Source organism: Pongo pygmaeus, chromosome 2, assembly GCF_028885625.2.
Source record: "Pongo pygmaeus isolate AG05252 chromosome 2, NHGRI_mPonPyg2-v2.0_pri, whole genome shotgun sequence".
NCBI lineage: Eukaryota > Metazoa > Chordata > Mammalia > Primates > Hominidae > Pongo > Pongo pygmaeus.
In genome coordinates, this window is record NC_085930.1 from 105,861,153 (window position 1) to 105,874,854 (window position 13,702).

At 45.8% G+C, this 13,702-nt stretch overlaps 1 protein-coding gene across 2 annotated transcripts in view; it reads left to right on the forward strand.

Annotated features, from left to right (window-relative positions):
• Positions 1-108: 108 nt before the first annotated feature.
• Positions 109-13,702, forward strand: part of SMARCC1 (SWI/SNF related, matrix associated, actin dependent regulator of chromatin subfamily c member 1) — a 196,702-nt gene continuing 183,108 nt past the window's right edge. For both annotated transcript variants that reach the window (XM_054481871.2, XM_054481874.2), the window contains exons 1-2: positions 109-303; positions 9,040-9,159. In XM_054481871.2, coding sequence (XP_054337846.1) covers positions 109-303; positions 9,040-9,159 — 315 coding nt within the window. The remainder of the gene's footprint in view (positions 304-9,039; positions 9,160-13,702) is intronic.

Consider the following 13,702-nt stretch of genomic DNA (forward strand, 5'->3'; position numbering starts at 1 on the left):
CCGGGAAGCGGCAGTGGCGGCTACGCGCGCGGGGGCGCGCGCGGGAACGACCGGGAAACACCGCGTGGGGTGGGGTGGGCCAGGCTGTGGGGACGACGGGCTGCGACGATGGCCGCAGCGGCGGGCGGCGGCGGGCCGGGGGCAGCGGTAGGCGCCACGGGCTCGGGGGTCGCGGCGGCAGCCGCAGGCCTAGCTGTTTATCGGCGGAAGGATGGGGGCCCGGCCACCAAGTTTTGGGAGAGCCCGGAGACGGTGTCCCAGCTGGATTCGGTGCGGGTCTGGCTGGGCAAGCACTACAAGAAGGTGGGTTCGCGCGCCCGTGGGGGCCGGGAGACCACGCGACCGGGGCCGGAGGCGGCAGCTGGCCTCGCGGGCCTCGGGCCGCCCCTCCCCCCCGCACGCCACGAGGGACAACAAAGGCAGGCGCCGGGCCCGCCACGCCCCCGCCGCCCGCTCTGGGCGCCCGCGCTCCCAGGGCCTGACCGGGGTTCGGGGCTCGCTCCTCTGAGCCCACGCACCCCTGGTGAAAGCCCCGGCTCAGTCTCGTGTGCCAGAGCAGGTCGAGCTCAGCCACTAAGCGAGTGTGACTCTCTCTCTTTTGTCAGCTGCCTTAGGTGTGTGAACAATGATCCCTAAAGACCGAGCAAGCGTGGTGAAAGCAGCTTCAAGTTTTGTTTAGAGAGTATTCAAAGTCTCGAGGGGGTTTGCTACCTGTTGTTGAATTGCTAAACGACTGGGATGATTGTATTTGTTAATTACTAACAGGTAATATGCATTCTAGGATGGGTGAGAACTATTAACGACGGTTTCTACCTCATTGTACTTCTGGTTCTGTGTGGCGTGAGAGTTAATGTTCACTTGTACGTAAAGTGTTCTAAAGGGAGGCCTTCCCCAAGAACCTAGTTTTTATTAGAGCACTTTTCTTGTGTCACCTTTATTTTCTTCGTAGTATTTACCACATTTTGAAATTATTCATTTACTTATTTCTCCTACCTTTGGAACGGAAGTTCCGCCGAGTCAGTAGTTTTCAAAGTTTTGACTTAATCCCTTGTTTATAACAAATTTTTTTTTTTCAACTTCCCCTTTGTGTAAATATTCAGGAGGACTCCCTTAAAGGGTGTAATGAAGCAGGTAGCCAAAAAGGCTCCCCAGCCTTTGAGGTCTTCCTATCACCCTGTTTAGTTCTGTACTTTCTCCTATTGAGAATCATAGCACTGAAGCAAGGGCTTTGTTCACTGCAGTGTATCCGGGAACGTGGCTGATACTTAGTGCCTTACCCTTAGTAGCTGCTTAGTAAATATTTGTTGAATGAATGAAAATATAAACTAGTTTAGGAACCTATTTATTTGGCCTCTACAGCTCAGTGAAGCCTGTCAGTGTTTGGCAGTTATTAGGAGGCATGGGCAGGGATCTTGGGTTCCTTTGGCATTACACGTGGTACATTCAGAAATGACCATTTCTGGCCGGGCGCGGTTTGAGAGGCCGGGCGGGTGGATCACCTGAGGTCAGGAGTTCGAGACCAGCCTGACCAACATGGTGAAACCCCGTCTTTCCAAAAAATACAAAATTAGTCGGGTGTGGCAGCACATGCCTGTAATCCCAGCTACTCGGGAGGCTGAGGCAGGAGAATCTCTTGAACCCAGGAGGCAGAGGCTGCAGTGAGCCGAGATTGCACCATTGCTCTCCAGCCTGCATTGCACTCACTCCAGCCTGGGTAATAGAGTAAGACTGTCTCAAAAAAAAAAAACAACCAAAAACCCAGAAATGACCATTTCTTTCTTTCTTGTTTTTGAAGGTCAGCTAGAGAAATTACATATCTTATCTGAAGTTTGAGGAAGTGAGAGACAGTAATTATATTTTTAGGTGTTTGGACTGTTCCCCCCTCTGAAATTATATTTAGACTGTAGATTTTTAGTAATATTGCCCTTTCTTACACAGTGATAAATTGGTCACTTTTTAAATGTAAATAATAGAGCTTCCAGAAGTGGCTAATGGAATTGAATATGTTATGAAAATATTGGTTAATTCTTTTTTATTACATTCCTTTTAGCCAATGCTTTGGGTCTTAAATTCAGTGAAGCTTTAACAAAGAAAAATAATCTAGAGGCATATTCCTTTGAATTTCAAGGAAGAGAGTAGAAAAAGGCAAATTTCAGTAATTTCTACCTCTCCACACTGTTCAGTGTGCATCAGTTTGGGTTCAACTATAAGAAGCTTTAGGCATGGATAATCCTTCGATATTTGTTTGGGTGGGTAGGGAAGTGGCTACAAAGCAGTTTGAGGAATTGCCCAGCAGTATTGAGACCACTAGGCTAATGTTGATTCACTATCCCTGAGACTTTATAGACAAAGTTACCTTTGACTTCTCAGGACTTTGTAAAGCCAGAGTGTATTTCTAGGGTCTACTGAGATTGAGAATCGTATATACCCTAGGCCTGACAGCCAGAATCTTTGCAGTCTCTGGGTGTTAGTGTTGAAGTGGTGAAAATATTATCACAAAGTTCTTTGCTTCTTTTCTACACAGTGCATTTCTATTTGGTGTACGCATTGGTTTTAACTAACCGTTTCTAGTGCATTTAATACTGCATTTTCAGAGCAGACAACAGTTTCAGTCTCAGTAAACATGATTTTGCTAGTGTCGTTTTTTATTTATTTTCATTTTACTTTATTTTTTTGAGACAGGGTCTTTCTCTGTTGCCCAGGCTGGAGTACAGTGATGTGATCGTAGCTCACTGCAACCCCAAACTCTTGCATTCAGCTCATGCATTCAGTGAACAACTGAGCATTTACCATGTGCCAGGTACTTAAAGTATAACTCACTTAAAATCCTCACAGCAGTCCTAAATGATAGATATTATTTACCTTCTTTTTCAAATGGAAGATACCGAGACTTCATTTAGGAATTTTCTTTTTTTTTTTTTTTTTTTTTGAGACAGTGTCTTGCTGTGTTGCCCAGGCTGGAGTGCAGTGGTGAGATCATAGCACACTGCAGCCTCAACCTCCTGGGCTCAGGTGATTCTCCCACCTCAGCCTCCTGAGTAGCTGGGACTACAGGCATGAACAACCACACCTGGTTAATTTTTTGTATTATCAGTAGAGGCAGGGTTTTGCAGTGTTGCCCAGGCTGGTCTCGAACTCGGGCTCTCTGCCTGCCTCAGCCTCCCAAAGTGCAGGGCTTACAGGTGTGAGCCACCACACTTGGCCCACACTGACTCTTACTTGAAATATTTTGAGACTAATAAATTTTTGTTTTCTTAAATAAAATATGATAGACTTTTTTTGATCAAAAGATTAATTGGGCCTCCTGCAGTGGCTTGCGTCTGTAATCCCAGCACTTGGGAATTCCAGGTGGGAGGTTCATTTGAGCCCAGGAGTTGGAGACCAGCTTGGGCAACATGATGAGACCCTATCTCAAAACAAAACAAAACAAAAAAACAAAAAAAAAATCAGTTGTGGTGGCATGCATGTGTAGTCCCAGCTACTTGGCTGAGGCAGGGTCCTTGGAGGATCACTTGAGCCTAGGAGGTCGAGGCTGCAGTGAACTGTGTTGGCACCATTGCACTCCAGCCTGGGCAAAAGAGTGAGACCTTGTCTCAAAACAAAAAACAAAAAAAAAAACCAGATTAATTGTTTATGACATAGAAATTAAAATTTCTTAATTAGGAGTCAGTGTTTTGTTTTGTTTTTTTTGTTTTTTTTTAAGATGGAGTCTCGCTCTTCTGCCCAGGCTGGAGTGCAGTGGTGCGATCTCGGCCTCTCAAGTTGAAGTGATTCTCCTACCCCAGCCTCTTGAGTAGCTGGGATTACAGGCACCCGCCATCACGCTCTGCTAATTTTTGTTATTTTTAGTAGAGCTGGGGTTTCACCTGTTGGCCAGGCTGGGCTTGAACTCCTGACCTCAGGTGATCCACCGGCCTCAGCCTTCCAAAGTACTGGGATTACAGGCGTGAGCCACTGTGCCTGGCCTACATGCATTTTCATGTTTGGTAATTTGGCGGGATGATTTGGAAAAAAAAAAAAAAATCTAATCAGAATTAAATATTTTATAGTTTATTAAAAATTGGACTGAGACTGGGGGCTGTGGCTCACGCCTGTAATCCCAGCACTTTGGGAGACCCAGGCCGGTGGATCACCTGAGGTTAGGAGTTCGAGACCAGCCTGGCCAATGTGATGAAACTTCCGCTCTATTAAAATGCAAAAATTAGCCGGGTGTGGTGGCGCACGACTGTAGTCCCAGCTACTCAGGAGACTGAGGCAGGAGAATCACTCAAACCTGGGAGGCGGAGGTTGTAGTGAGCTGAGATTGGGCCACTGCACTCCAGCCTAGGCTACAGAGCGAAAGTGTCTCAAAAAATAAATACATAAATAGAGACAGGGTCTTACTGTGTTGCCCAGACTGGTCTCAAATTTCTGGACTCAAAGTAGTCCTCTAACTTCGTCCTCCCAAAGTACTGGGATTACAGGCATGAGCCACTGCACCCAGCCTATATTCACTATAGTTATTAAAAATATAGGCCGGGCATGGTGGCTCACGCCTGTAATCCCAGCACTTTGGGAGGCCAAGGCGGGCAGATCACCTGAGGTCGGAGTTTGAGACCAGCCTGGCCAACATGGTGCAACCCTGTCTCTACCAAAAATACAAAAATTAGCCAGGCGTGGTGGCGTGCGCCTGTAATCCCAGCTACCCAGGAGGCTGAGGCAGGAGAATCGCTGGAACCCGGTGGGCAGAGGCTGCAAGTGAGCCGAGATTACACCACTGCACTCCAGCCTAGGCGACAGAGCAAGATTCTGTCTCAAAAAAAAAAAAATTTACCTGAGGTCAGGTGTAGTGGCTCACGCCTGTAATCACAGTACTTTGGGAGACCGAGGCAGACGGATCATCTGAAGTTGGGAGTTCGAGACCAGCCTGGCCAACATGGAGAAACCCCATCTCTACTAAAAATACAAAATTAGCCAGATGTGGTGGCGCATGCCTGTAATCCCAGGTACTTGGGAGGCTGAGGGAGGAGAATTGCATGAACCCGGGAGGCGGAGGTTGTGGTGAGCTGAGATCGTGCCATTGCACTTCAGCCTGGGCAACAAGATCGAAACTCGGTTTAAAAAAAAGAAAAAATATATATATTTACATCTATATATTTACATATATGTTTACATATGTATGTATATTTACCTGAAATGTTGATTTGGTTCCATCTGAACAGCCTTTTTCAAGGACATTGTCTTTTTCAGCTATAGAGTTTGGCATTGTTTAGTTATCTGTAAAATAAAGATTGTAGTTATTATTTTTGAGACAGAGTCTCACTGTGTCACCCAGTCTGGAGTGCAGTGGCATGCTCTTGGCTTGCTGCAACCTCTGTCTCCTGGGTTCAAGCAATTTTCCTGCCTCAGCCTCCTGAGTAGCTGGAATTACAGGTGTGTGCCACTCTGCCTGGCTAGTTTTTGTATTTTTTTAGTAGAGATGGAGTTTGGCCATGTTGGCCAGGCTCGTCTCAAACTCCTGACCTCAAGTGGTCCACCTGCCTCGGCCCCCCAAAGTTCTGAGATTGTGGGTGTGATCCACCGTGCACGGCCGGTCATTATTTTTTTATGTTGCTTTACCGTGTACAAAAAAAGTGCAGTACATTATATGGCTCCTTTAGGAAACCTGTGCTTATTAAAGATTATGAAGGTATCTTGCGGATATGTACAATGTATTTTGTCAGTTTTGTAAGACATACTTGAAGTTTTTTTTTTTTTTTTTTGAGACGGAGTCTCGCTTTGTCACCCAGGCTTGAGTGCAGTGGCGCACTTTCGGCTTACTGCAACCTCCGCCTCCTGGATCCAAGCCATTCTCCTGTCTCAGCCTCCCAAGCAGCTGGGATTATAGGCATGCACCACCATGCCTGGCTAATTTTTGTATTTTTAGTAGAGACGGGTTTTCACTATGTTTGCCAGGCTGGTCTTGAACTCCTGACCTCAAGTGATCTGTCCACCTTGCCCTCCTAAAGTGCTGGGATTACAGGTGTGAGTCACTGCATCTGGCCAGAGTTTTAATTTTTAATTTTTGTGGGTACATAGCAGGTCTATTTCCAAGTTTATTTTATTTTATTTTATTTATTTTATTTTTTGAGAGAGAGTCTCGCTCTGTCACCCAGGCTGGAGTGCACCCAGGCTGGAGTGCAGTGGCACGATCGCGATCTCGGTTCACTACAACCTGCGTCTCCCGGGTTCAAGCGATTCTCCTTCCTCAGCCTCCCGAGTAGCTAGGACTACAGGCAAGTGCCACCATGCACGGCTAATTTTTGTATTTTTAGTAGAGACAGGGTTTCACTGCGTTAGCCAGGTTGGTCTCGATGTCATGACCTCGTGATCTGCCCGCCTCGGCCTCCCAAAGTGCTGGGATTACAGGTGTGAGCCACCGCGCCCCGCCCTTGAATACCGTTTATTAAAAATTTACGGGGCCGGGCACGATGGCTCACGCCTGTAATCCCAGCACTTTGGGAGGCCGAGGCGGGCAGATCACGAGGTCAGGAGATCGAGACCATCCTGGCTAACGCGGTGAAACCCCGTCTCTACTAAAAATACAAAAAATTAGCCGGGCGTGGTGGCGGGCACCTGTAGTCCCAGCTACTCGGGAGGCTGAGACAGGAGAATGGTGTGAACCCGGGAGGCAGAGCTTCCAGTGAGCCGAGATCACACCACTGCACTCCAGCCTGGGCAACAGAGTAAGACTGTCTCAAAAAAAAAAAAAAAAAAAAAAAGTACTATGTTGAGTACATTGGAGAAAAACTGATTCCAAATTTTCACTTGAAAGTATATGGGCCAGGTGCGGTACTTTATGCCTCTAATCCCAGTACTTTTTGGGAGGCCAAAGTGAGAGAATCATATGAACCCAGGAGTTCTAGACTAGCCCAGAGAAGTTGGTGAAAACGGTTCTGTACAGAAAATTAAAAAATTAGCCAGATGTGTTGGCACGCCTCTGTAGTCCTAGCTCTCCGGGAGGTGGAAGAGGAGGATCACTTGAGCCCAGGAGATTGAGGCTGCGGTGGCGGTCATTACACCACGGTAGTCCATCCTGGGAGACAGCAAGAAACCACTGTCTTGAAAAAAAAAAAGTATATGGTCCTTCAAAAACTAGGCTTGCTAGTTTTTGTTGCAAATTATCAATATAGTATAAGGAAGGGGAAAGTAGTATGTAGTTTTTAAAGTTTTTAAAATTGGCCGGGCGCAGTAGCTCACACCTGTAATCCCGGCACTTTGGGAGGCCGAGGCGGGTGGATCACGAGGTCAGGAGATCGAGACCATCCTGGCTAACATGGTGAAACCCCGTCTCTACTAAAAATACAAAAAATTAGCCAGGCATGGTGGTGGGTGCCTGTAGTCCCAGCTTTTTGGGAGGCTGAGGCAGGAGAATGGTGTGAACCCAGAAGGCAGAGCTTGCACTGAGCAGAGATTGCACAATTGCACTCCAGCCTGGGTGACAGAGTGAGACTCCAAAAAAAAAAAAGTTTTTAAAATTAATTATTTGAGACGGAGTCTGGCTCTGTCACCCAGGCTGGAGTGCATGAATCTCGGTTCACTGCAACCTCCACCTCCCAGGTTCAAGCGATTCTCCTGCCTCAGCCTCCCAAGTAGCTGAGGACAGGTGTGTGCCACCACACCCAGCTAATTTTTTGTATTTGTTTTTTAGTGGAGACGGGGTTTCGTCATTTCAGGCTGAGTGATGGAAGAAGACCCCATCTCAAAAAAAAAAAAAAAAAGTAAATAATTGCCTTTTTATGTGCTGTAAGTTTCAATGGTAGTAGCAGAAATTGTGTGCCCTTTGTCCTATGCATAATAATTGTAGACTTTGCAGTTGATGTAATTTTGACCATACACCACTCATCTAAAAAATATTTATTGTAATAGAGACATACCACATTAACCTTGAAATGTTGGATGGTAGTTCGAAAGTTTGCTCCAGCAAAAAAAAAAAAAAAAAAAAAAATTCTCTCTTGTCCACCTGAAAGGCAGGTACAGATGTTTTCCTTGCTTGGAATTGGAGATTTAAAAATACTTTTTGAGGCCGGGTGTGGTGGCTCACACCTGTAATCCTAGCACTTTGGGTGGCTGAAGTGGGCAGATCATGAGGTCAGAAGTTAAAGACCAGCCTGGCCAACATAGTGAAACCCCGTCTCTACTAAAAATACAAACAAAATTAGCCGGGCATGGTGGTTGCGCGCCTGTAGTCCCAGCTACTAGGGAGGCTGAGGGAGGAGAATCGCTTGAACTCTGGAGGCGGAGGTTACAGTGAGCTGAGATGGTGCCATTGCACTCCAACCTGGGTGAAAGAGCAAGACTCTGTCTCAAAAAAAAAGAAAAAAAATTTTTTTGAGTGTATTGGCTACTCAAAGTGATGTTGAACATTTAATTGCCAAATGAAACTTTTACATTTAACTCACTAATTTATTCTTTTCTTGTTGTGTTACCCATTATTTTTCCTTGCTGTGAAGCTTCCTAGCTGATGTGTCTACTACTGGTTTGGGCTTTTGACATTCTTTACGTTAATATGGATAATATTTCACTTTTTTTTTTTTTTTTGATAAAAAACACAGGAGATTTATCTTTGTGAGGACGAGGCGGGGGCAGGTCACATGAGGTCAGGAGTTTGAGGCTAGCCTGTCCAACGTGGTGAAACCCCGTCTCTACTAAAAATACAAAAGTAGTTGGGGGTAGTGGCTCATGCCTGTAATCCCAGCTACTCGGGAGACTGAGGCAGGAGAATGGCTTGAACCCGGGAGGCAGAGGTTGCAGTGAGCCGAGATCGCACCGCTGCACTCCACCCTGGGTGACAAGAACGTAACTCCGTCTCAAAGAAAAGAAAAAAAAAAATTAACCGTCTTAACCATTTTTAAATGCACACACATATTTGTTTTTGTAAGCTCCTTTATAGCACAGAGCGTGTCTCAGACATCTATAAATTTCCCATAATGTAAGTACTTAGTAGGTACTAGGAAGTAAGCCAACATTTTCTTCTGCAAAAATTGTACTAGTTTTTGAATGCCTGTCTTTATCTTGCAGTATGTTCATGCGGATGCTCCTACCAATAAAACACTGGCTGGGCTGGTGGTGCAGCTTCTTCAGTTCCAGGAAGATGCCTTTGGGAAGCATGTCACCAACCCGGCCTTCACCAAACTCCCTGTAAGTACATCAGCTTACTATTATTTGGGCATCCTCAGTTGCTGTATATTTTTAGTTGTAGCATCCAACTTTTTTCCTTTGCTGCTGCTAGCATGTAGAATTAAAAAAAAAAAAAAAATTTTTTTAGTTATAGAATATTACTACTTTTTAACTGTAGGAAGCTGCTTTTTGAAGAGGCATTTAACATTTGCATTAAATATTGCAGCAGTCATTGTGAAGACCTAACAATATTTTACTATGTTGCAGTTCCCTATCCTCTCGCTGTACCGAGTCTTCTCCATGCTTTCTCTTGATGCAGGTCTTGTGCCATAAATAGAATTTATGGAATTTTTTACATTTTGTAGGTGAGATACCTTCTGAACTTGTGTGAGAATATAATTTTGGTGTCCTTGCAATTGCGTGTTTTATTTTTGTTTTTACAGACAGGGTCTTGTTCTGTTGCCCAGGCTGGAGTACAGTGGTTTGATCACAGTGCACTGTAGCCTTGATCTCCCGGCTCTAGCCATCTTCCTACCTCAGGTTCCCAAGAGGCTGGGACTACTAGCACGTGCTGCCACGCACAAATGGGTGACTTTTAAATTTCTGTAGTGATGGGATCTTGCTGTGTTGCCCAGGCTGGTCTCAAATTTTTGGCGGGAAGGTGGTCCTTCTGCATTGGCCTCTGAAAGCTCTTTGATTACTGGCGCGAGCCACCATGCCGGCCCTTATCTGCTATCTTTATTTTATTTAATTTATTTATGAGACAGAGTCTCGCTCTGTCACCCAGGCTAGAGTGCAGTGGTGTGATTTCAGCTCACTGCAACCACTGCAGCGATTCTTGTGCCTGAGACTCCTGAATAGCTAGGATTACAGGTGCGCGCCACCACACCCAGCTAATTTTTGTATTTTTAGTAGACACATGGTTTCACCATGTTGGCCAGGCTGGTCTTGAACTCCCAGCCTCAAGTGATCCACCCACCTTGGCCTCCCAAAGTGCTGGGAGTACAGGTGTGAGCCACCACACCTGGCCTTTATTTTTATTTTTATGTTATGATATGTTATGTTACGTTATGTTATATTATATTATGTTATTTTTTGAGATATAGTCTTGTTCTGTCACCCAGGCTGGAGTGCAGTGGAGTGATCTCGGCTCACTGTAACCTCTGCCTCCCGGGTTCAAGCAATTCTCCTGCCTCAGCCTCCCGAGTAGCTGGGACTACATGCATGCACCACCCACCGCACCTGGCTAATTTTTGTATTTTTAGTAGATGTGGGGTTTCACTGTGTTGGCCCGGCTGGTCTTGAACTCAAGTGATTTGCCTACCTCGGCCTCCCAAAGCACTGGGATTACAAGTGTGAGCCACTGTGCCCAGCCTCTGCTATCTTATACTCCTTTATTTATATTTTCGAACTCTGATTTTACAAATATTAGCTTTTTAGGAATTGTCTGTCATATATTTCCTCATAATTTTTGTCTTTTAATTCATTTCGGTTTTTGTTGTTTCTAGCATGCTGTTAGCTGCCTGTATGAATCTATGATCAGTAGACCTTTTTTGTGAGGACTGTTCTTGATCACTAAACCGTTTAACAACTTACTGATCTTTCAAATGTAATTGAGAATAAGAAATAGTAGGCCGGGCGTGGTGGCTCACGCCTGTAATCCCAGCACTTTGGGAGGCTGAGGTGGGTGGATCACGAGGTCAGGAGATCGAGAACATCCTGTCTAACGAGGTGAAACCCCATCTCTACTAAAAGTACAAAAATTAGCCGGGCGTGGTGGCGGGCGCCTGTGGTCCCAGCTCCTTGGGAGGCTGAGGCAGGAGAATGGCATGAACCCGGGAGGCAGAGCTTGCAGTGAGCCGAGATTGCGCCACTGCACTCCGGCCTGGGCGACAGAGCAACACTCCGTCTCAAAAAAATAAATAAATAAAATTTTTAAAAACAGTATTGTTTCAGTGATCTTGCTATAAATCTGTTTGCCTGTGATGTTTTTATTATCCAAAAAGTTGAAGAAATTTAGTTAAATATATTGATGTGGTTACTTTTCTCATTTTGAATTATAATTGGGAAGCTTTTATCGTTCCTAGGTTATAAAGGAATTCAGCTATGTGTTCTTTTAGTACTTGTATGATTTCATTTTTTACTTTTTTTAAATTTTAATTTATAAAGATAGAGACAGGGTCTTTCTGTGTTGCCTAGGCTGGTCTTTTTTTTTTGGAGTCAAAGTCTTGCTCTGTCGCCCAGGCTGCAATACAGTGGTGCAATTTCAGCTCACCACGACCTCTGCTTCCCAGGTTCAAGTGAGTCTTGTACCTCAGCCTCCCAAGTAGCTGGGAATTCAGGCACCTGCCACCACGCCTGGTTAATTTTTTTGTATTTTTAGTAGAGATGGGGTTTCACCATGTTGACCAGGCTGGTGTTGAACTCCTGATCTCAGGTGATCCACCCGCCTCAGCCTCCCAAAGTGCTGGGATTATAGATGGGAGCCACTGTGCCTGGCCCCAGGCTCGTCTTGAACTCCTGGGCTCAAGTGATCTTCCTGCCTTGGCTTCACAAAGTCCTGGGATTACTGGTATGAGTAACCATGCCCAGCCTTATTATTATTTTTTTTTTTTGAGACAGTCTCACTCTTGTCGCCCAGGCTGGAGTGCAGTGGTACAGTCTCAGCTCACTGCAAGCTCCGCCTACCGAGTTCATGCCATTCTCCTGCCTCAGCCTCCCAAGTAGCTGGGACTACATGCGCCCGCCACCACACCAGCTAATTTTTTTTTTTTTTTTTGTATTTTTAGTAGAGACGGGGTTTCACTGTGTTAGCTAGGATGGCCTCAATCTCCTGACCTCGTGATCTGCCTGCCTTGGCCTCTCAAAGTGCTGGGATTACAGACGTGAGCCACTGTGCCCGGCCCTAGCCTTATTTTTACATGTCACTCTCTGATCCATTTAGGATTTGCCCTGGTAGTTAGTGTGGGAAATGGCAGATCCATTTTTATGTTTTTCCTTATGGTTATCTGGTTATTCCAGAAAAGTTTATTTAAAAGGGCTCCTTTTCTCCACTGATTGGAGCTCAGCAAATGTTAAGAATTTGATTAGGTGCAGGGTCCTAAGAGTACAAACAAATACTGTATATTTGTCCTCAGGGAACTCACAGTCTAATGAGCTGTGTGAGTAGAGCCTTTGACTTACTTGGTGATGTCAGGAAATGTTTCTGTGGAAAAGGACATTTGAATTGTGTCTTGAAAGTTGAGTGTGAGTTCTTCAGCTAAGTGGGGGAGGATGGGATTTTCAGGCAGTGGTGCAATACATAAAAGCGTTATGGTTGGCGGGTTGCAGTGGCTCATGCCTGTAATCCCAGCACTTTGGGAGGCTGAGGAAGGTGGATCATGAGGTCAGGAGATCGAGACCATCCTGGCTAACAAGGTGAAACCCCGTCTCTACTAAAAATACAAAAATTAGCCGGGCATGGTGGTGGACACCTGTAGTCCCAGCTACTTGGGAAGCTGAGGCAGGAGAATAGCGTGAACCTGGGAGGCAGAGCTTGCAGTGAGCCGAGATCACGCCACTGCACTCCAGCCTGGGTGACAGAGTGAGACTCCGTCTCAAAAAAAAAAAAAAAAAAAGCGTTATGGTCTGAGAAAATGTGGTACTTAAAGGTAGTTGCACATAGTTCAGCACATTTAGAGCTGAGGGTAGGTAGAGGACAATCAGCAGAGAGGTGGGCCAGTGTCAGTCGTAAAAGGACTGGTTTACTGTGCTAGAAGTGTGCATTTTATCTTGAAGGTGATGGGAAACCACATCATAGGGGAAAGTAGAAGGTGGCTTAGTCAATTTTGGTATTTATGTATGTATGTGTGTGTGTGTATATGTATGTATTTATGACGGAGTCTTGCTCTGTCGCCCAGGCTGGAGTGCAGTGGCGTGATGTCTACTCACTGCAACCTCTGCCTCCTCGGTTCAAGCAATTCTCCTGCCTCAGCCTCCGGAGTAGCTGGGATTACAGGCGCCCGCCACTGCGCCTGGCTAATTTTTGTATTTTCTAGTAGACAGAGTTTCACCATCTTGGCCAGGCTGGTCTCGAACTGCTGACCTCATGATCCGGCTGCCTCTGCCTCTCAAAGTGCTGGGATTACAGGCGTGAGCCACTGTGCCCGGCCCTTATTTGTTTTATTTTTTTTTGAGATGGAGTCTCGCTGTGTCATCCAGGCTGGAGTAGAGTGGTGCGATCTTGGCTCACTGCAACCTCCGCCTCCTGGGTTCGAGCGATTCTCATGCCTCAGCCTCCCCAGTAGCTGGGACTACAGGTGCCGGCCACCACGCCTGGCTCATTTTTGTATTTTTAGTAGAGACAGGGTTTCACCAGGTTGGCCTCTCTGGGTCTTGGAACTCCTGACCTCAGGTGATTTGCCCACCTTGGCCTCCCAAAGTGCTGGGATTACAGATGTGAGCCACCGCTCCCAGCTAGCTGCCTGATGTTTTTTATAACAAAAGTTTAAACATATTTAAAAGTAAAAACTTACAAGATTAGTATGAAGAACTTTTATTTTCCCTTCACTCAGAATCTACAGTT